The sequence below is a fragment of the Ambystoma mexicanum genome, chromosome 6p, assembly GCF_040938575.1.
Source record: "Ambystoma mexicanum isolate Mex_15411 chromosome 6p, UKY_AmexF1_1, whole genome shotgun sequence".
NCBI lineage: Eukaryota > Metazoa > Chordata > Amphibia > Caudata > Ambystomatidae > Ambystoma > Ambystoma mexicanum.
The window spans coordinates 972,087,672-972,110,307 of record NC_090935.1 but is presented as its reverse complement, the minus strand read 5'-3'; the positions used below and the strand labels follow the sequence as shown (position 1 = coordinate 972,110,307).

The window sequence follows — 22,636 nt, the reverse complement described above, 5'->3', positions numbered from 1 at the left end:
CCTCGTGGGTGATTGCGTCTGTCACGCTAGTTGTGCAACAGTCTTTTACTCTGGGCCTAAATATGAAGAAGTCAATACTTGCACCATCCTAGAGACTACAATATATTGGAATCATGTGAGACTGTGCCCGGGATAAGGTTTACCCATCCGCAGAAAGATTGATGAATTTGAAGACTGTTTGGCAGGAATAACCGAGCGTAGCGAGGGAGCTTGAATCCTCCATGGGTAATTCATGCGGTTCTCCCATGAGAACATGTTTTGCATAATGGGTTAAAAAGGTGATGAATTATACAGCACACTTTCTGTGAAACATTGGGTACAAATCCAGCTAGTTTGCAATCCCTTTTGTAGGCTACCTCATGAAAAAATCCAATAGATGCAAGTCAACAACACAGGAGCATTTCCCAACGCATTTTCATGATGTCCTTTCACGACGTTATGTGTCAGTATACATTTTTCTTTTTCTCACTTTGGCTGTGCCTTTATATTTCCTTGTTGCTGCATTCATATTTCCATATAGGAACATATTCAGGTTTGCTTTGCACATAATGCCACTGATACTATAAGAAAACATGTCCAAGGTAGCTGTGCCAATAAATGCTCCTATCCCCATGCAAAAACATACTCCTGTTGGAAATGCGATGCCTCAATGAGAAAGCATGGCCACACTAGCTGCAGCAATATAGGCAACTGTAGACATTGATGTTTATTGGTGTGTGAGAGCAGCCTCTGGCTATAGTCTCGAAGGCATTCCGACGCTATATAAACAATGCTTTTGTACATCGGTTTTATATGGCTTGGAATCACTGGGTATGAAAGATCTTTTGTGGTTAAACGTGTTGGAGGGCAAATTCTGGTGAAAAATGCTGTGCCTAGGATCATTCGTCTAGAGTTGGGCCTTACTTCATTATCTACCATGGCACTAAGAAGGATAGTATTGTTCCTTAAATCTCGCAAGACTCCCAGAATGCCCTCTTTTGCACTTGTTAGGTCAACAAGTTCCTAACCCACACATTGAATCATTGACATCACTGGCATTGGAGAATTTCGGAAATATGGGTTGGAAACCAGTTTGGGAGGATAGCTTGCACGTACTAATTAAGAATTCTACTAGCAAGCTTGAACATCAGGACCGGTTTGCAAACTACTCCCACTTCGCTACTTTGAAGAGTTACTGCTCGCATATTGGGCAGATAACTCACAAATCTAAAACTCCATAAGGGTATATACAGCTTTACCCTTCCCACGAATTGCGCAAGTTTGTGCTGTTGTGAATGGCTAAACTACTGGTAATGTCATTTGTTGGTCCTGAGTTGGGGGTTCCTAAAGAGGGAAGAGTTTGTCGCTCTTGTGGGCTCTCTGGAACACTAGAGACCGCTCAGCATATATTGACGAGGTGCTGCAAATACGACCCACTCTATATGAAATTGCTGGGACAGTATGTGTTCGATTACAACAGCATCAAGAGTGAGACTTTTTGGTGGTACTGCCTTAATCCGGGAAATAAATTGGTACATATTGCGCTCTTTAACATCTGGAACGCAATATATAAGTTGGGAAAAGTGACGGGACAAATGGACCGAATGTGAGGTATAGGAGGACCATAACTAATTTCCACTCTGTGAGACAGAGTGAAATTGTTGGATTATGGCATGCATATGTCTAGATTCATTTCTACTGTACTCTTCATTTTTTCTTTTCTTCATTGTTTTTATCAAGTTATTGATCATTGTATTTTAAAACGAAGTTTATGTATTTGTCTTTTTGTATTATGATAAAGCTCGTTTGAGCTATAAACGTAATAAAATGTGTAACTGTGGACATTAATTACAATTACATTTCCTTTATCATAGATGCCCAGCACAAAAATGTCATGTCGCAATAAGATCGGGCTAGATTGCCTGCACCAAAATGCCAGTCTAGCTAGGTAATAACCCTTGTGCTCGCGTTATCGTAGATGCCCAGTAAAATAAGATGCCCCCGACCTTCAACACCTGTCTCCTCCCTCCCCCCCCAAAATCGGTGCCATGCCAAACACACAACAATCGCTTGCTCCGTCTCATACTCTCATCAAACGTGCAGCCTCGCACCCATACTGCCCTTGCATGCACACATTTCAACATTCACTCTGATTTTTAAAAAAACATTTTAAAAAGAAAAATCACTTGTATACATTTCCTATTCATACACTCGTGCAATCAGCAGCATTAATTCACTCGCAAATTTAAAAGCATTACACCTTCACGATGACGTGTACATGCTGTACTCTGAGTCAGAGTATGTATATGTGTGAGGGTGCATTCATCACACAAGCAGTCACTCACCCATATAGCCCCTTGCATGCATTTCAACATTCACTCTGATCTGTTTGAAAAAGAGACATTTCACTTGCATACATTCTCCATTCATACACTCAAGCAATCCGCCTTAATTCACTCCCGTATTCACCTGCATATGAATGAGTGAATGAATGCACTGACGTTCCCCATTCACAGTCAGCAGCTTTCATTCACTTGCACATTCAGCAATCTACCTCATTCATTCACTCGCACATTCAAAAGCATTACACCCTCACTCACACATATACACATTCACTCACATGTACGCCTGCATAAGTACATGCCTTCTTTTTTTAATATAAAATTAAATGCTTACCTGTTCCTTGGTTCAGCACCAGGCTCCCGCTCACACCACAGCAGCTCCGGAAGGCCAAACCTGCCAATCTTCAAGCCAGGGAGTGGTGTCCATCAAGCCCTTCTACATGCTTCCTAGTGCGGGGGGGGGGGGTGGGGCGTCAGCTGGCCACCCCAGTCCCTTCTTATTGGCTGAGAGGCGCAGGAATGTTCCCAGTCATTTTGAGGAAGTAGTATCCCAGCAGCATGGTCAGTGGGCCATGCAAGGCTGAGGAAGCAAACTACCCTGGCATTCCATGGCTTATTGCTCCTGTGTAGCTAGGTTACTGCACTCAAGGGGAAACCTTGTTCCCTACATCACAGCCAACCCAGGAGTTCTCCCTCAGCTGCATGCTGTAGCTGATGAAGTGCTCAAATTGTATGAGCCACTGTCTTTGGCTCCTTGATAATGGGGGCAGGGCTCAACCCAGTCGCACCTTGTTTTTAGCATCCTGCATTCTGCTAGTCCCCCTTGCCAGATTGCATTTGAGATTATTGCAACTACACCCGTCATCTCAAGGGTGCCAGGAGACAACCACAAACGGAACTGATTTTGATTTCATTATCCTTTCATCCGGAACTCTGTTGGTGGATGAAGAAGAAAAACCTCAGTGCAGTTGTTGCCTACTCTCTCACTGCCCCCCACCGCCAACGATACCCAAGCCACATCCCAAGTCCGAAGTGTTATCCACTGACGCATCCCTTGTGGGCTGGGGAGTGGCCTTGGACAATGGCACATGCACGACTTGTGGACCTTCAGAAGAATAAATTCAACACCTAAATTATTTGGAATTGAAAGCTTTTCTTCCAGCACTCGCTGGTTACTTGGCGTTTATCTACATTGCCAACTTTAGTTATGTTCTAGCTGAATAAGCAAGGAGGTACAAAGTCCCGCTCCTAATTTTTCTGGTAGCTTGGCAGCTTGGCAGTTGCCAGGTGGGAGAAACATCAGGGTGGACACCCTGAGTTGCATGACCCACAGACCACATGAGTGGGAACTCAATTGAAAGGCATTACTACCTGTATCTTATCATTTTGGATCGATTTACTATTTCTGGGAACAGGAAATACGAGCATTATGCATAATGGAAGGATAAGGGTGGAGATTCACTGGGGAATGCCTTCTTTTCCCCCTGGAATGTCATTTCCATACCTTCCCTGTAATTCCAAGGGTTTTGCACAAAGTGAAGCGAACAGAGTTGTAACATTATCCTGGTAGCACTGTTGTGGCTGAAAAGATTGTTTTTCAGACCTCCAAAACCTTAAGCTGCCCTCTTCCCCAGCAACTACCCAGTTGGCCGGACAGTCTGCAACAGCAAATGAGGATGGTTCTGCACCCAACCCCTCAATCGCTTGCTTTGTCAGCTTGGTTCCTAAGGACTTAGTCTGAAAGAAACCTGGCGATCCTTAAGGGGACCACCCGCTCTCAATACGCAAGTAAATTGACAGGCGTCTGTGTTACTCACCGAACGGGAGTGGACAAGACAGGAGGCCAAACCGGCGAGACGGTGCTTTGATTGAAGAGCTCGGGTTGGAGCCTCCACCCGAGCCTCCTCTCTATGAGGGAAAAAACGACCTTCCTGATGATATGACCCACTGCTGATTATTGTACCAGACAGAGGGACCGATCACCCGAAAGAGCGGGGAGAAACACGCCGCCACGGACCCAGCTGCAAGAAACAACACACGATTAATCACTTGGAATAACAGTAGTACCACTAAGTGGAGATAAGACAGAAAAATACCGGAACAACCCAGTCCCTGGGTCCTGAACCCACAAAGCCTTGGTCTCCCCCCCCCCCCCCTGGAGTTATAGACAAGGATTTAGAAATAACCTAAGAGGTGTAGATAACAAGGAGAACAAAATTAAGGGCACTGAAGGTCTTACCCTACTTACCCTAGGAAGTCGAAGTTCCCTTATACTCCAGGATGCAGAACACGACGACAGTGTAAAATAATAAACGGGGAATGTTAGTTGGGTAGCTTTTCCCGGGCGGAACGAGGGACGCACTAGATCCGGGTGGGTGCACAACTGCAAGGCGTCCCAAGGTGCACTTAAAGGGTGGAACCAGGTAGGCAGTCCTTACAACAATCCTCAAGTCGGTACACGGGCGAGCAATAAGTGAACAGAATCAGCAGGCAGGCAGTCCTTACAGCAATCCTCAAGTCGGTACACGGGCGAGCAATAAGTGAACAGAATCAGCAGGCAAGCAGTCCTTAGTTTCAGAAAGAGGGTTCGATACACGGAGCGTGGTATGAAGGAAAATACAACGATACAAATAAGCTTCAGGAACAAGGCGATAAAACGGAACTTAAACGCCGGCTGTAACTTTCAAACAGAAGCAGCGTCCTCCGGGTTACAGCCGCTTAAATCAATGAGGAGGTGGAGCAGAATGAGGGAGGCAATCGTGATGTCATGGACTACGGATTCCCTAGGTTTCATGGGAACCGTAGTTCGAAGACCGTCTGGCTGATGCAGTAGTCGTAAGCCTCCAGGGCATTCTCCACTTCATTAGGAATGGCGCCACAGAATACCGAACGGAACGGCAAAGCGCAATAGTCTTGCCAAATGTCCCTTTCTGCTGTCGGCCCTGGGGTAAGTATAAAGCGCGGGGTCTTAGTGTGGAACGGTGCCGAGGCGTGACAGTCTGCCACTGATTTCGGAGTGACAGAGATCCATGGGAAGCAAATGTGGATGATCCTACTGTCCTTTATAATAGTTTGGCCGAATCAGGGCTGTGTGTAGATTCCTTCAATGTTTACTTGGGATTTAAATATACCTTGGAACACCTTGGTGTACAGGCGCATTATAAATGCACAATAAATAAATAACGAAAATCAAAGGGTGTCCTTAGCGAACCTCACAGTGAAGATGCACTTCAATGGTCTTCTGAGACTTCAGCCACCAAGGTGGTGGCTCTATAGCACCTAGGGCAGTGGTAGAAGTGTACCAACACAAGATGTGGAACTGTGGCCCGGGCTGGGAACAACGGCCAACACATTTCTCAAGGGTTGCAGCCATGCTGCTTGACGGTCACTGAAGTTGAAACAGATTTCAGTTTAGCTGTAACTGCTATTGGGTGGTAAAGCGGAGAAATGGGCTTTAACTTCACAAAGAACCGTTCCGGAATGGTGAAAATGGTTGCAAAAAGTAGTGGAACTCCGCTCCAGACCGTTCCCGCTCACTTCGACCACTGACGTAGGGTCTCAACATTGTATCAGCAGCGCTCATGAATTAGGCCAGAATCGATTTAAACTGGCTAACTTCAAAAAAATAAAAAATCTTTTCTGGTAGCATTTACTTTTGCACGCAAGATCTCTGAATTGCGGGCCTTATGCGTGGGAGACCCTCATATGATTTTTGCCAATGAAAAGGTTGTGCTTAAAACCAACCAAGTATTTTTGCCCAAGGTTGTAGTGGTTTTAATATGAACGGAAAAAAGCCAGTTTTCTTTACGTCCGCTAGCAGAGAGGCCAAAAAGAGCCTGCACACACTGGACATGGCGAGAGCATTCACATTCCACTTGGAACAAACCGACGACATGAGAAAAGGAAAAAAAACACAGCGGTTTGTGACATTTTGAGGAACAGCACCTGGTTGTGTAGCGTCAAAGTCCTCGCTTGCATGGGGATGGTCTCTGTAACAGTGGAGGATTGCAAACTGCAGGGCTAATGTCCTCCTAAGGGGCTCCATGCACATGTTTTGAGGGGAAAATCATCGGCTGTCGCTTTTCATATACACGTTCCTCTGCGGGACTTATGCAAGGCGCCACATGAGTTTCTCTGCACTTTCTTTAAGCACTAGGCCAGCAATTACAGCTCTAGTAACGATGCAGCCGTGGGCATGCCGTTTTAAGCAATCTGTTCTTTCGGATCCAACCACCTTCATCTCCTTATGGAATACGCCAGAATCTCCCAGGTGTATGGAGGAAAGGGGATGGGGCGTAACATAATAAAAGTTACCTAACTTAGCGACACTGTACTTACTTCATAGTCCCCTTTCCTCCATATGCCCTCTCGCCTTCCTCGCAAATAACTACCCAAGTCTGACGTGAAGAAGGGACTAGGGGTTGAGTGGGAGAAGATGGGTTTTATATAGGGGTGTACTGCGCTGCTACTTACCAGAAAATGCTACTTTCATGCTGCTTTGAATCATGCGCTGGTCCCAAAAGTATGGAGGCAAGGGAACTGACTATGGACTAACACTACCGATGCTACCATAATGAGTAACTTTTTGGTTTAAATGTGCAATCGGAGGTAAATGTCCTCGTTCATCCATTTATATACCTGCTGTACCTCCGCCATTAATACAGCAGTAGACTATGCCATAATTGAGCAGTATTTGGTGTCCATTTTCTCGGCCACTAGCCATGCTCCCATTCGGAAACATGATACCATTTTCTCTGCTGATAGCCTCGCCATTCTTCCATTTTTCGCTTTCCTTTCCACTGCTAGATGGTTGGTAGGTAGTACAAACAAGGCTAGGGGTAGGTAGCTGTAGGCTTGTTTCTACTACCGTCAGTACTGCTTCCATCTAGCAGTGGAAAGGAGAACGACAACTGGAGCAGGTTTGCCAGAGAAATTATTTGACTGATCAAGCTTATTGATCAGATCAGTGGACTTCAAAAGATCCCACATTAAGCAGTAAGGTTGCTGGCCACTGGATTAGCATAACAGGATTCAGCAATAAAATGGGTTTATCAGATATTATAACATTACATTGGGCATCATCACGAGTTGGGCGGTATCCTGGCTGGGATAACGCCCAATCTTTGTAACGTTTGCGCCCACCTGTCCAGAGGTATAACTGCCAGATCATGGGTTGGGTGCTAACTGTTACTCCCCATTGCGTCCATTGGAGAATTTTTAGCGCAATTACCACACAGTAAAACTGTCAGCGGTAATTGTGCCGAAAATGTGCATTTTTCCGGCGTGTTTAGCCCCACCTCTGAGCTTGGGATAAACACGCCAGACTCTAGATTGGCCGGACCCTTAAATACGGTGCTATCAATGTTACCCCCACATTTAAGGGCTACTGCCCAACTCGTGATCAGGCCCATTATCTTTTAAAAATAAGTTTCTCTTTTCCAGATTACAAATGAACTCCTATATAATGCAACAAGTGAAACATTTCAGACTATATTTTATACTTCAAATTAGATTGGTGTCAATTAGGCTGCATACCTAAATGTGTCTTCCGTGTAGAACATTTGTTTTAATCACCAAGTAAAACGAAATCACCTGAGTGCAGCAACATTAACCCTTTCTTTTTTCTTTGCAGTTCCTGTTGGCATGCCCGCAGCACCTGTTTTGCTAACTGAAAATGTAGCTCCTAACAGTGTTTCCAACTCTACATCAGGACAGAAGATTGCAGTTCCAGCGGCTGCTCACCATTTTTGCTTTTCATTAGATTTGAGGAGTATTAGTGATCTAGACCTTGGCTTTCCTGTCAACTGCATGTTACGGTAAGTTTTACTATGTGAAAGAGTTTCAAGTTGTTGTCAGTGTTAAACTCTTAGCATATATCTATGTATTAAGATTAATGTTAGTCATCATTAATGCGCAGCGTTGACATCTTTTTAAGGGCCCACTCATCCGTATTGCATTCATCCAGCCACTCGTGCAGGCCCATTCTTTAATTCATATTCATGTAAGAGGAGCTTCATTTTGCATTTGTTTAACACGTATATTACAGTAAAAGGTCAGAGTAGCCTGTATTTTAAAGTGTGGGGCACCCCATGGATGAGGGAGATCTCTTTGCAGTTTGTAGCAAAAATAGTAGCAAAAATGTAAAAGGACAGATTGTCTGACAAAGCGAATGACAAGATGTTCAGTCTTGCTGTATCCTGTGGCTACTGGGCAGAACTTTTAGTAGTCCTGCAAGTGGAACAATACGAGGTGGGATTCACACCAGAAGAGTCACCTTGCTAAGTGGCATGATTTAAAGTGACATATTCCTTACCTTTGTATCAGAAAATGTGTGTGCAGTGCACTCATGAAGCCTTGGAAACAATTAGTGACCCCAGAGTTTGTAATCTTATCGTTCGCGATGTGCATTGAGGCGCATCAACAAACAGATTATATTTTCGTTTTTTGCAACAAGACAAGTGTCACTATGAGCGAGTAAGTACACTCTGCAAACTACACTGCAAGGTATTCCTGTAGATGCAGGAAACTGGATGTATCCAGGTAGAGGTGGAGAAGTACTAGAAAAAGTCAACAGTTAACATTTGCCCTACATTTTTAAGGAATCGGAAGTCACACAAGCAACTGCTTGAACAGCTATCGTTTGGGCAGGGTAGGTGGGAAACTGAAACGCGAAAAGGCCATATGAAATGCCTACGAAGAGGTTACGACCAAGGAAGTTTACTTACACGAGTAGCAACAAAATATCGTATGAGCACTGGGGCATGGCCAGATGTGTTGTGACGACACAAGGAGCGTTCTGCCTACCATATACAGCTGACCGTGTAAATATTATTCCCCACTGAATGTATTTTAATTAATGTTTTCAATCTCATAATGTATACCTCCCACCCCATAAACCAGCCAGCAAGTGAACTCCATACACCTCCAATATACCCATCTCTGCCCCAAGACCCTCTCTAAACAGCAAGACTAGAAAGCTAAACGATCACCAAGATAATCAGTCAGCTAACTATCCGCAGAGTAACTATCGCATAGTGGTACAGCCTGTCAGCCCTTCCCGCTGCCTTCATTCCTAGACTAGGGTTTGTATGCTACTATTGAGTCATCAAACCGATCCGTTCTCTTTATAACCTATTTTTGCCCTTTCCTTGTGTCATATACTCGCAACTGGCCTTTGACCGAGGCAGAACCCACACTTCTGTTGGTTATTGTTAATGTCTGCACCAGGGTGCAGTGAGGACTCTGAAGCAGGTATGTCAGATTCAGAGAAGATTGGCAAAATATAAGAAATAAAAACCTGATGGTATAAGGCACAAGTGAATGCATGCAAACCTCTCCTAAATTGGCAGGTGCATAAGTGTAGTCTAGAATCTACATTTATCTGGTCTTCAGTGATTTGACCCACAAGCATTTCCTTTAGACTTCAGGTGCTGTGGTGTTCATCTGTGTGCAACCACCATGTTGATGTGACCCTGAGGGTGGTTCTCCTCTGACACTCTAGCAGTCACTTTCTACAGCTCTTAACTTACTATTTTGACCTATGAACATATAGGGCCTGATTTACAGAACGTTTTCCAACGGTATTGCGTCATTATAAAACACTTATGTAAATCAGGCCCATAGGCTCCAACTTTCTTCCCGCACCACTTTTCAGTTGAGCAAACATGTGCATTTGGCCTGCTTTAGTTGTCATCTTGTAGTTTGGGCATTGTCTCCACCATCTTTTCCCCTAGATGCTTTCCCTGAAATCGAATATTGGTGCATTAGGATTTATCTGGGGTTATTTGCGCATGTTAAAGATGTTATGTTCACATTTTTACAGGATTGATTGGCTGCACATATTAACAGCCCGACTCCAGGTCTTGCAACCTCCAGTTTCCACATATGTTTCTTTTGTTGATGGCCCAGAAGTCTTTCTTCTGGCACTGGTGTTCCCATCCTCCCCTATCAATCTGCCAGCTATACATCCACTGGCTGTCAGAACATGTACCCTAACTCTTTTACAGCAAATTAGTCAACAAGAGGTCGCTTGGGAAATTATTACCGATTTAAGAACACATTGTGGGTCCCTCGGGCCGTGCTCTAGTGTTACAAATCGTCTTCCCTTTGCACATTGAGGTGCATGGTAAAGTTCAGTGCTTTGCTCGCCAAGTTGATCGCACAGTTTTTACCACTGAGCTTAAAATAATGGTTCTTTCCCGTGGGAAAGCTTTCTTCCATGTATTATTCCCTGTTGCAGTTTGCAACTGTTTTATGTACCCAGTCTTTAATTCCCCTTCCTAATGAGTGCAGAATTAATTCAAGATGTTTGAGAGATCCCGATTGAAAAGAAAGATGTGCATGCATGTCTTAAGTTAACCAAGAACAAAACCTCTAGTCCTTCCCTTCGATGGAAATAGTTTAGCCCATGCTATTGATGTCCTGGTTCAGTGCACGATTGGGGCAGTAAACGATAAGTCACTGTTGATGATAATCACTAGATCACAATGATGTTTCTGAAATGGGATAGGCTGGAGCTTTCTAAAGTCTTTTAGTAAGTGTTAAAGATACCTACCATTAGTGCATGTGCAGAGTAGTTTTTAACAAAACAGTCCTTACTATTACAATGATAATGTGGGCTAACAGAGCAGTCTGACTTCCCTTTTCGGAGGTAAAGCTTAAAGGATTGTCCACAGAGTAGAATTACCCAAAATATATACTCTTTATATAAAGGTCGTGGTTCAAGTGTCTACAAAGTGGTAATTACTAAAAATCGGGCAACGATATTAAAAACATAAAGTGTCTCTCGAAGACCCACAATACACTTTTGGCATGGTAACGCAATTAAAAAGGGGAAGTATGTTTTTAGCTGCTTTTGCTACAGTTTCCAAGTGCTTGAAAGTGTCTTCTACTGGATGGAATGTGACAAAGCACATAGGCAGATATCTTTTAATAGGCAAATGTTAAGTAAACTTAAGCAGATTCTCTGAATCTTCAGAAGTGACCCCTTCAAGCTGTCGACGACAGAGTACCCCAAGGAAATGAATCCCTGTATCTGGCTCAATTACCAAAGGCCTTTTTGGAGCAGGAATGCAGCAGAAGTCAGTGGAAGCAGAAATGAGCAGACGAGTCTCAGTGGTGGGATTTGGAAAGATGGTGTTCAAGTGAAGCCCCCCCAAGTACTGAAGACTGTCACTAGCAATGGATGTGTGGGACCCCTGAAATGTCAACCAGGCTGCTAAGGCAATGCAGGAATTTGGTTCTGGTGTCTGATATCTAATTGCCACAGTTGAGATTCTGGCGAATGGCTGTAGTCCGCCCCTCTGACAGTCGAAGGTGGGACAAACGGTATAATGGAGGACCTCCAATACGGAAGCGCTACGTGCAGCAGCAGATAGCACAATGTGGTCCTTTCAGCACAGGTCAGTTCCGGCTCTGGTCAGGACTTCGGTTCTTCAGATAGACCAAAGGAATGTCCCACAAAGGAAGGATATGCTTAATGTCTTGTCTGGCAAGCTCTGAGGCTATGCATCACTTGAAGACAGAAGGAAACTAATGTTGCATCTCCAGGAGGAAGCATGGATTCCTACCTGTGTGTTCAAGTCTTCTCAGTGGTACTCCCCTGAAGCTCCTAGACGGAGGCTACTGTAGAGGTCGAACTGACTTTTCCTGATGACTCAAGGGCAGGAATCCCCTGCGATTGGCTTCCTGTTGCCATTGAGAAACAGAGCTTCACAACAGGAGGATCAGGAGTAAGCACTCGGCTCCCAGCCAGGTATCCTCAGCATCGTTGTGATTTCAACGATACTTCGGCATCAGGTCTGGTAGCTGACTCAAGAAATGGTTCAAGGTCTTCATAATTACATTTTCATAGGGTTGGGGTGACGGCAGCCGTCCACTGATTATCTGTGCACTATTCTAAGTTATAGCAGCCATTCAACCTCCACTTTTACAGGCACACACAATGGGATGTATCCTAAGGTGTTTGGAAGACCCTTATGAAGCCCCAACATAATGCCTTGTTTACATAGGAAGCTTAGTGGGCTGTAAATGACCATACCTGAACATTCCTGCCTGTAAAGTCACCCAAAATGACAGTTAAGTGGTATAGTTGTAAGATGTAAATGCCAAGTAGTCTGTGTGCCAGTACCATGGACACAGGACTCTCTCTCTTGGTAGTTTGGGGCTACACAAGTGTGCAATGAAGTAAAAATTAAACTACTTCCACTAGCTTGCTCTGAACACAATGCCCGTGCCAAGAAAAGGGGGAAATTAGTCCAGAGGATCAAACACGGGGATTCCTTCCCCATCGGGACAGATCACAGATTGGGTAAATGTGGACAGTGAGTTCAATATCCTAATCTTCTCGTTAAACATCGTAATCTGTCGTTTTCAAGAATGAGGTCCTGAACTTCAAGATAAAACCACAGCCATGATTTAAAAGTAGCAATGCGCTCTGTGAACTGGTCGCCCTCTGTGTACAGTTGCCATGGAGATCTGAACATATGTTTTAGACCACATCATGTTCCTTCCCTAATGGATGTACAATATATCCTTATTGGGACAGGCTGAGCAGGCTTGAGCTTTCTCCTCCTGAGTCGGCTGTATACGGAACTAATCTTTCGACCTGTTTACCGAACTGGACTTTTTCTCTAGAAATGTAACAAATGTCGTGTTGGCATTAAGAAGGGATGAGGAGACGTATGGTGGGATGTTTATGCATTGAGCTCGGTGGTACCTGTGTGCTTGGCTCCTGATTTCAATGATAATCAAGTGTAGGAACAACTCTGTTCATAGACCATCCTAATTGATATTGTGTGAACTGACAGTTTTGGATGGGCTTCTTGTGAGAATGTTATGCTATTTTTACTGTGGTGACAGCTCTGTCCTTTAGAAATCCTTGAATTTCCAACGACATGAACTGAGCTCCATTATCTGACACAATTTCTTGCGGGTCTCCTTCTTACTAAAAATTTCATCCAAGAACTTCACAACTTTAGCAGCTGACACCGACTCCTCTACGATGCCACACTCCACCCATTTGGATGTATAGTCAACCAACACTATAAGATAGATCTTTTGAGACTCCAAAGATTCATATGGACCAGCTATATCAATAGCCAATTTTGTCCAAACAGTAACCGGAATGTTCACAGGTTGTAATGGAGTCGACCGTATGGATTTGCTCTTATCGCTTACAGCACAAGCGGTACAATCCCTAACCAGGTTTTCCATATCACCCCACATGTTGGGCCCCCAGTAAGCCTCTCTTACTCTTCTTTTAGTCAACATTCTACCCACGTGGCCCTCATGGGCAATGTCCATGATCCTCTTCCTTAAAGCTGTCGGGGGGTATTATACGGTCTCCTCTATAAACACATATTTCATCACTGGATAACTCATCCTTAAATCTTTCCCAGGACCTTGACTCATCATCAGTATCTCTCCAACCAGATTCGATAGCTTTTCTCAGCATCTCTTGTTCAATGTCACTGTCCCTTGCTTCTATCCATACTTTTTTCGAGAAGCTAGGATGTACTTGAGCTATAATACAATCCATATTCTGTTCCTCCGTTAACATTTGTCCATCTTCACAGTCATCTACAACACCTTCACATGGTAATCTGGAAAAACAATCCGAAACCACATTGTTCCTTCCCGGAGTGTACTTGATGGTCACATTAAATTGCATGATAATCAAAGTCCACCTTCTTATGCGCGGAGACATCATGTGAGAATTTTTCGAATTCAAAACATGAACAAGAGGCTTATGGGCTGTTCTAACATCCACAGGAATGCCCCAAATGAGACTTTTAAAATGCTCCAATATCCACTTGACTCCAAGAGCCTCCTTCTCTATTGTCGAATAACTTCTCTCAGCACCTCTTAATGTCCTTGATGCAAATGCTATGGGAACAACTTCACCATCTTGGACTTGTTCTAGGACACCACCTAAGCCTACATTGCTCGCATCAACTGCTATCCTTGTTCTGGCACTCGAGTCAAACATTTTCAAAGCCGGTGCTTTATTAATCATATTCTTTATCTGTTCAAATTCCTTTTTGCATTCTTCAGACCATTTAAACTTCATTCCCTTACTCATTAAACTCCTCATGCTTTCGGTGTTATCAGAGTAGTGGTCAATGAATTTGGAATAATATTCTGTGAGTCCCAAAAAACTCCTCAGCTGGTCTTTATTATTTGGTTCTGGAATTTTGAGAATAGTGTCTACCAATGGTTCTTTAGGCATGATACCCTTGGCATTTATGCGATGTCTCAAATATGTCACCTCATTTTTCTTTACTTTGCACTTTTCAATTTTGAGTGTCATCCCTTTCTGCTGTAACACTTGCAGAACAGCTAATAACTTAGCAACATGCTCCTCTTGAGACATTCCTGACACCAAAATATTGTCCTGGAAATAATATACTCCTTGTAAACCTTCAAACAGATGATGCATTAAACTCTGGAATACAGCAGCAGCCGAAGCTAACCCAAAAGGCATTCTCTTGTACCTAAAGGCTCCCAACGGCGTTACAAAAGATGTCAAATGTCTAGATCCTTCCTCCAGTACCACCTGATGGTGGGCCGACGACAAGTCTAGCGTCGTAAAATACTTTGCAGGACTCATGGTGGACAACATCTCACCAATCTTCGGTAAGGGATGTCGATCTACCTATATGTTAGCATTTAAATCTCTTAAATCGACACACATCCTGATAGATCCATCTGTTTTTTTAACTAATACAATAGGCGATAACCACTCCGAACTCTCAATTGGCTCAATGATATCTTGCCTGCATAGTCTCTCTAGTTCAACCTCTAATGCATCTCTGGTACCGATGGGTATACTTCTCACTTTATGTACAACAGGTGTCACACCTCTTTTGAGAATAATGCGATGTTCAAAACCTTTGAGTAATCCAATCTTGTCATTGAAAACTTGTGGAAAACTTCTTGCCAAACTCTCTGCATTGTCACACACATTCTCAGAAACGCAAAGAATGGGTACACTCTCTCCTGGATAAATCTTGATATTCAAAGAAGCTTGCTCCCACCATCCTACTATTGAAAACCCATTCTCCGCCACATACAGTCTGCAGTAGGTTTTGCGTCCTTCAAATTCCAATTTCACCCAAACACACCCTACAATATTGATAGGTGTCTTTCCATAACCTGTTGCTCTGGTGTTGGTCATCTGTAGGTCTTCCATTTTTTTTATAAAACATTGACATATGTCTGTACATCGACCATAGTATACGGAGACCCTGTGTCCACCATCACTTGTAAAGTTATACCATCAATATCCATAGGAACCCAAGATCCAACACCATTATCTCTTGGTGTGACTGTAAGTATCTGAACCCTATCTTCGGTTTGGTCCGTTATTGCTATCAAGTTACTGGGACCAGCAATTTCCTCCACAGCTCTCACACCCATCGTAGTTGCACCTCTGCTTCTATAAAATCGACCAGTATTTCTACCAAATCTGCCATTATATCTGCCTCTACCTCTGTTGCTGCGACACACTTTTCCAAAATGACCTGTATGTCCACACCTAAAACACTCTGCCGAGATTGCGGGACAATCTTTTTCCGTATTTTCATGTTTGTACCATCCACAATATGTACATCTATTACTTTGCTTGAATGTACCACCTCCATCTTGTCTATATCCGCTGGATGCATCTGACCTGACCATCCTCTTAACCATGGCAATACATTTTTCTTCTTGGGTGTTATGCTGTTCCTCATTCATCTCTTGGACTGACTTAATTCCGGTGTGTTCCAGTTTACTTTGAACTTCTCTCATACATTTTTCACCCATTTCAATTGACCTGGCTATCTCAACAGTTTTCTCTAATGTAGGGTTCTTCGCCTGCCATAGGCGTTGCTGAATGCGCGGATCGGCCACATGCAACACTATCTGATCTCGCAAATATTCATCAGTAACCCCGGTGAATGCACATGTGGCCATTAATCCTCTCAATGCAGCCAAATATGAATCAATACTTTCCTCTTTGCCCTGTTTTCTTGTGAAAAACCTGTATCTTTCCAATACAATGTTGGACTTATTTCCAAAATGTTTATTCAATTTAGCAACTTCTATATCATACTTTCTAGAACCACTGGATGCTTCACCCCATGTTTCCTCATCATGCTCTAGATCAGGCAATGACCTGAATATTCTCAATGCCTCCGTACCAATGCAGTGCAACAGGGTTGCTTCCTTCTGGTCGTCATTAAATTTTGCCCCTCCTATTGCTCTCAAATACACTTGAAAATTGTCTTGCCACTGCTCCCAAGGGCATGTTGGATTCCCAGGTGCTGGTAAGAACTTTATTGGAGCAGCCGTGTTTTGCATGACTAGAGCTTGATGTTGATTCGTGTGTAATATCCTCCTCATAAGTAGTATGCTCCAATGGATAGCTTGTTCCTTTCTTTATATTGATATTTTATTTCCTCTTCAACAACAGTTTCACTTAATGTTTCATAATGTCACTTAAAAACTCCTCGAGCATCCATCAATATCGCATCTGTCGAGCGAACCAGTTCCAATGTCTCCATGCAGACGCATACAAGTGTTCGTTTATCTTTCACATACTTTGTTTACATAGGCCCAAACAGCTGTTAGTCGCATTATGAAACGTAGGACATCGGCCTTGTTCCTCCTAAAATGGCGGCACGCATAGCACGCTCGAGGGCCCTTTTCTCTAATGCCCAAGGACGGTTGATTCACACTCGCGCACAGCCCAATGCAGCTCCTGCCAGGTGATTTTAGTGTTTATTTTTCTCCTCAATGTCCTGCCGCTCACCTGCCCTTCGTCCATATGTATTTACGCAACAGCTCGTAGCCGCAGGCTCACAACTTCGTCACACACATCGATCGACGTTTATAACAGCATTCTCCATACTCATCTCCGGGGGCTCTCTCCACGTAGCTAGCTCCTCGTCGCCAATTGTAGTGTTTTCCTTTATACAATGAAGAGGCATAACATTGTATATAAAGTATTATGTAGATTTAATCAGGAGAGCCCCCGAGCGGGCCATTTCACTCAAGCAACATCTTCGTGTATGATGCCATCAACATTCTGGAATCATACACGAAGCTGTCACCACACTAACAATAGCATAACATTGTATAAAGGAAAACACTACACTTCTCTCAAACATCTGGTGGTGGAAATTCAGTGCCTTCTTCATAACCGTTGTATCTTCTCTCTCAGCACCAGAGCTGCATTCCTCGGCAACGTTCCATGTGCTTGACAGCACAATACCTGCTGTTCGGACCTATGTCCTCTCAAGCTGTTAATGAGAATATCTGTTATGCAGGCTGCAAGAATGCATTTCTCAAGGAGTCTGTAAAACAGAAGTAGAAGTATTTTTGCAATTTGGCCCTAAATCGCATTATAGAACCAAGGGAATGTTTCCTGCATAAAGTCGGATCCTTCAGATCTCACCTGAATATTGCAGGAATGTACATGGAATATGGTATGTCACAACACCTTTCAGTCTACACTTGCTGGAATTCCATAAATACACGTTTCTACTTAAAGAAGATTGTTAAGCAACATTTATTTGGGCTTCTCTGTTGCATTCTGTAAGGCAGATTCCTTTTCCTACCAATAAAAAATAATCCAAAGAGCCAAAAAATGCGATGCACGAGATATGAGAAAAAAAAATGTATTAGAACTGCCAGGGCAGGGAAATATCGAACCGAATAGTCAATCAAAATGGCAGGTTTTTTTAGCAAAGGAAAAAACAGTTGTTCCAAACTTCATCGCAGTTAATTGGCAGGGGTGATCTGCAATATAGGTGCTTCAACATTTTGTAAATTCATTGGCCTATTCTAACCACATTGTACGGTCACATGCTTGCTGGTTAGCTCATGTTCAATGAAACCATTTCCCTTCTCACACACTGCATGTGGACAGACACATTAGACACATGTATCATTCAGAATTAATCTTACTATTGGTTGCTTCAGGAGGAGTAGATGTGGAGTGAACACTTAGAGTTCTTAACCAAACATCATTGTGAGATCTGACAGTTTGACACACAAAATATAACTATTAAAGAAACTTCCCGTTGACCTCAGCGGTTGGCACCTTCCTACTGCTCCAATCATTGTGAACTGCTTACTATCCATTTATTTTGCAACTCCATCGTGGGAAAACTACTTGAATGTTCTTCCTGCTCTCATTAGTTAATCTGTCTTGTCTGTGACCCTACGCACTGAAGCTTGGCTACTCGCAATCTTTGCTGAGGCGCAAATATGTATGTGTTTGTATGCCTAAACGTGTTTGTACACTGTACATTGACATAAACCTGTCTTTGTTTATTACATTCATGTGGTGGAAATTAGGTGTGAGTTGTTATTATGATCATTGGATCTCATATGGTTCTAGCACAAGGGCATTGATGTTCATGTAAGGTATAGCTTCACAAGGGATTCCCATCGTCTTCGCATTTACACAGTGTGAGTTAGGTGCAAGCTTCTATAGGGTTTACTGGTTCTCGTTTAGGGCTACATTGTGGATTATGGTGCTCTGCATAACTGTTTTTGTTGTGGTGAACTCTGCAAGTGCAATTTGCCTTATGAGGGCAGTGTTGTGCTGCGAGTGTTCTAGCTCTGTAATCATGCTTCATATTTTGTTGCTTGACTCCTGACAACTTATGGCTTTCATTAAGTTGCATTTGATTGTTCTGCCTAAGGACATAAATAGTGATCACTCTCTCGACTAGGGCTGTGGGAACTCAACGGGAACTGAACAGACCTGAGGTGTCCTGGCCAGTCAGCGTACAGTCTCTTGTCCTTAAACTCTGGGGCCTAGTATTGTTTCTTGTTATTCGTGTACCACAACCAAACCCTGGGAAAGCTTTCCCCCTTGCATCAAGCAATCATTGCGAGGCAGTCAACCTGTGACTGTTAATTGTCTCAACTTGGAATGTGTGCCTTCCTGCAAGGGTCTGTCTACTGTCTGCTGAGGGGTAATGTGGAGTTTTCATGCATCTACATGTGTTGTGTATTCACCTAATGCAGACGATCATTTATCTGTAATTATAAACTCTTCTATTATATTCTCTAATGTTGGCGGCTACTGACTTAGGTTAAGGGTACATCTTTTATGTTCATCAGCAAAGTAAGTTATAGCCTAACTGAAGCATGGTTACTGGGGCCTCGTTGGGCCTATGATGTAAACCCTTCATTACACAGAGCTGCACTCTTGCTTTGCTACATGCTTTTTCATAGGGACTTTTCGCAGCTTGCGTTTGTGTATTTTTAGGGCGCTGAAGATATTCGAGCATGTTTTCATATTCCCCTTCAATTCCTTTGTAGAACTCGTACTGTTTCAGATATTTGTTTTTTTTGTTGGTCCACAACCCTTTTTAACGTATGACATCCAAAAGTGTTGAACTGTTTGTGTGAAAGACTGCCTTTTAATGGTATGTTATTTAAAGGACCTTTGTGCAATTCCTGATACTTGTTCAAACGTTTGCGTTAATAAAAGTAACCTTTTCTTTGCGATGCAGACGTGGACCATATTGCTTGTTTATTTTGGGCATTGGTTCAGAGACTCCAACTTTATACTGTGAAGAATCCTGCGGAGTCCTGACTTAACCCCAGCCTAGGCTCTCCTCCCATGTGACCACCGGAAGGCAGACTCCACCTGATCCTAACCCTTGTGGCGGTATCCTGAGGGAGGATCACATGGGGGGAGATGGCTACCCGGGGGAAGTGGGGACTCCTTTGGGAGACACGCATCATTCATCTTCTTGTGTGAATTAGTGTTCTGTAACTCCCAAGTATTGGATGGTATGCTGTTATTGTACAAATCCCTCTCGAGGAAACACAAGGAACCTTTTGTGAAAGGTTATCTAGACAAAATAAGTTACATACCTTGAGAGTTCCTAAATCTAATCTAATATCCTCTAAAGGCCTGAATTCTAACTTGGGTATTAGTCTTAGGCCCAATGTCAAGTCACATATCACTCCTTTAACATTTCCTAATTTTAATAACATCCATTTCAACAGTCAAATAGAAATAAATAAACATAAATGGTTCAAATCCATTATGGACTACAAGATCCATAATGCCTCTGATACTGGGACGAGAAAGAAAGACCAGGAGTCAATGAGCATTAAAAATTGCCATTGAAGAAAGTGTGCAGTCCAGTTGTTTCGAGACAACGTACCAGAGTGGGTCCTTTAAAAATGAAGATGGAACAGAGCTGTGGAGGAGAGGGCGAAGGAGGAACAGGAGAGACATCACGTTCCCAAGGTGCGACTCGGGACCAGAGCGTGTGGAGCAGCAGGAGTGTAGAGAGGTGTGCGAAATAAAAAGATCCCCGAAACAGACGATAGATCAGGAGAGCCGTGGTCTCTTAGAGCGTAGCAGAAGAGTCTCCCAGAGAGAGAGAGACCCAGACAGCAAGAGAACTGGAGAAGTCCCTGAGATGTTAGAAAACTGCTACAATGTGCAGCAAAGGAGGAAGATGCTGAAGCCGCTAGCAGTAACCTGTTAGCCCCAGAAGAGCTATAGGTTACCTGGACACTTCGTGGCATTTACGGCTCCAATAATTAAGTCATAGGGAGTCCAAGAGTAAAGTGAAAGGAGGAGGGGGAGGCAAAGCGAGTCAAGTGAATGCCTAATTAAACCCCTTAATTGGAGAAATGGAAGAATGCGAAAAGGGCACAATTCTCAATTTTTAGATGGAGACGTCAACTTTGGGAAACCTGTTACCCACGTTGCCAGCAGCCAAGAGGTTGTCCAGAAGGAGTGAGAATGCAAAAGGGTGCAATTCTCCATTTATGAGATGTTGACGTGGGGAAGCCTGCAACCCATATTGCCACTAAAGAGACAACAGTAGTGATTGGAGTTTTTCTTCCTGGCAGGTAAGTGAACCTAGAAAGTGACCATTTAAATTTAGTCCTAGCTGGTGAATAGACCAGGAAAGAAACAGTTGAGTGGAACAAATGTGGTTGTGGTAAAACGATGTTGTGAAGAGACTTTGAACAATATAGCGTGCTGATAAACTGTTGCATTACCAAAGGCTATTCTGACAAAAGTATTCCTGCGGATGAATAATTGTGATGTGTTGAGAATGTCTGAAGTCTGAGCAAGACATTGTGTGGAGGAAAACAATTGCCTTGGTGTTTGAAGTGTTTGTGGAAAATATTTTTTTTTACCGTGTTGAACGGATCTTTGTTGAATCAGTACTTGCTCATGGGTTTTCCTGAATTGTTCCAGGAGAAAGCGGTGTTCAACCCTGGTCACAAGGAGTACTTTTTAAAAATGATCACTTTGAACTTTTGCCATGTTTTATTGAACTGAAGTCATCCAAATATTCTTTGTACATTTGTGCTGTATTAGTGTGAGGGTCAAACTATTGGACACTAGGTCATCTTTTTTTTTTATTTGCTAGGTAGGGCTACTCTCAAGGATAGGAAAAGATGGGCGTTTATCTCACCCCTTTTATTTTTATGAAATGGCAAACTTTGAGAAAACTGTACCTTTTGTGCCCGTCTCACATTTCTGACCCCTCACAATACTTTCACACAGTCCCTTGCCCTGACGCTAAGGGTAGATGGAAAGGAGGATGGGAAGGGGGCAGTGCACTGCTGCTCTCTACCTGATTCTGGGCCCAGGGATGGTGCAGAGCAGATCCCAAGGCTCATTGCTCACACCCCCATTATGTGGGAGCAGCCCATCACAGTGAGAGAAAAAGTCACTGTCCCTTTTAGACGAATACTCATAGGAGAAGCATGCCCAATTCCTTTCTGTCATTCAATTGGCCCCAAGACATGCTCACTTAAGCAGTATCAGAACCTCAACACCTAAGAAGTCCTGGAATGAGCAACCCACCCCCTTGTCAGGCATAATTTGAGCCAATCTGGACAGTTCTGGTTTGGCAAGTATTTTGAATCCTGTGGAGTCATCACTGATTCCCCAGCCTAAAATCTCCTAGCATGTGGCCAGGGATGGCAGCCGCTACCTGATCCTGGGGGTGCTATTATGAGGGAGGATGCCGTGGGAAGACATGACTATCTGGGAGATGTGGTGACCCCATCAGGAGAGACACAGTATACCTTTCTAAGTGAAGAAGACCCTTTAATCCCTAGATTCCTGATGGAATGTTGTCTGTATACCAATCCTTCCAGTAGTAAAACTTGAAGACCTCTTCTTGCCAGACACCCAAGGCAGGATACCATTCACACTTCACATTTCTTATGCACATAATGTTCATTTAACAGCTTCTATGTCTGACTGTCTTGATTTGAACAAAGATCCAAAGCAATGTAGCTTTACAGTGTCTCAAACTCCAATGGAATCC

General features: G+C 43.4%; 1 protein-coding gene across 1 annotated transcript in view; it reads left to right on the top strand.

Moving 5' to 3' along the window:
* The window catches only part of CEP120 (centrosomal protein 120), a 1,008,936-nt gene that overhangs the window by 539,084 nt on the left and 447,216 nt on the right, over nucleotides 1-22,636 (top strand). Inside the window, exon 9 of the mRNA XM_069625584.1 lies at nucleotides 7,954-8,137. Coding sequence (XP_069481685.1) covers nucleotides 7,954-8,137 — 184 coding nt within the window. The remainder of the gene's footprint in view (nucleotides 1-7,953; nucleotides 8,138-22,636) is intronic.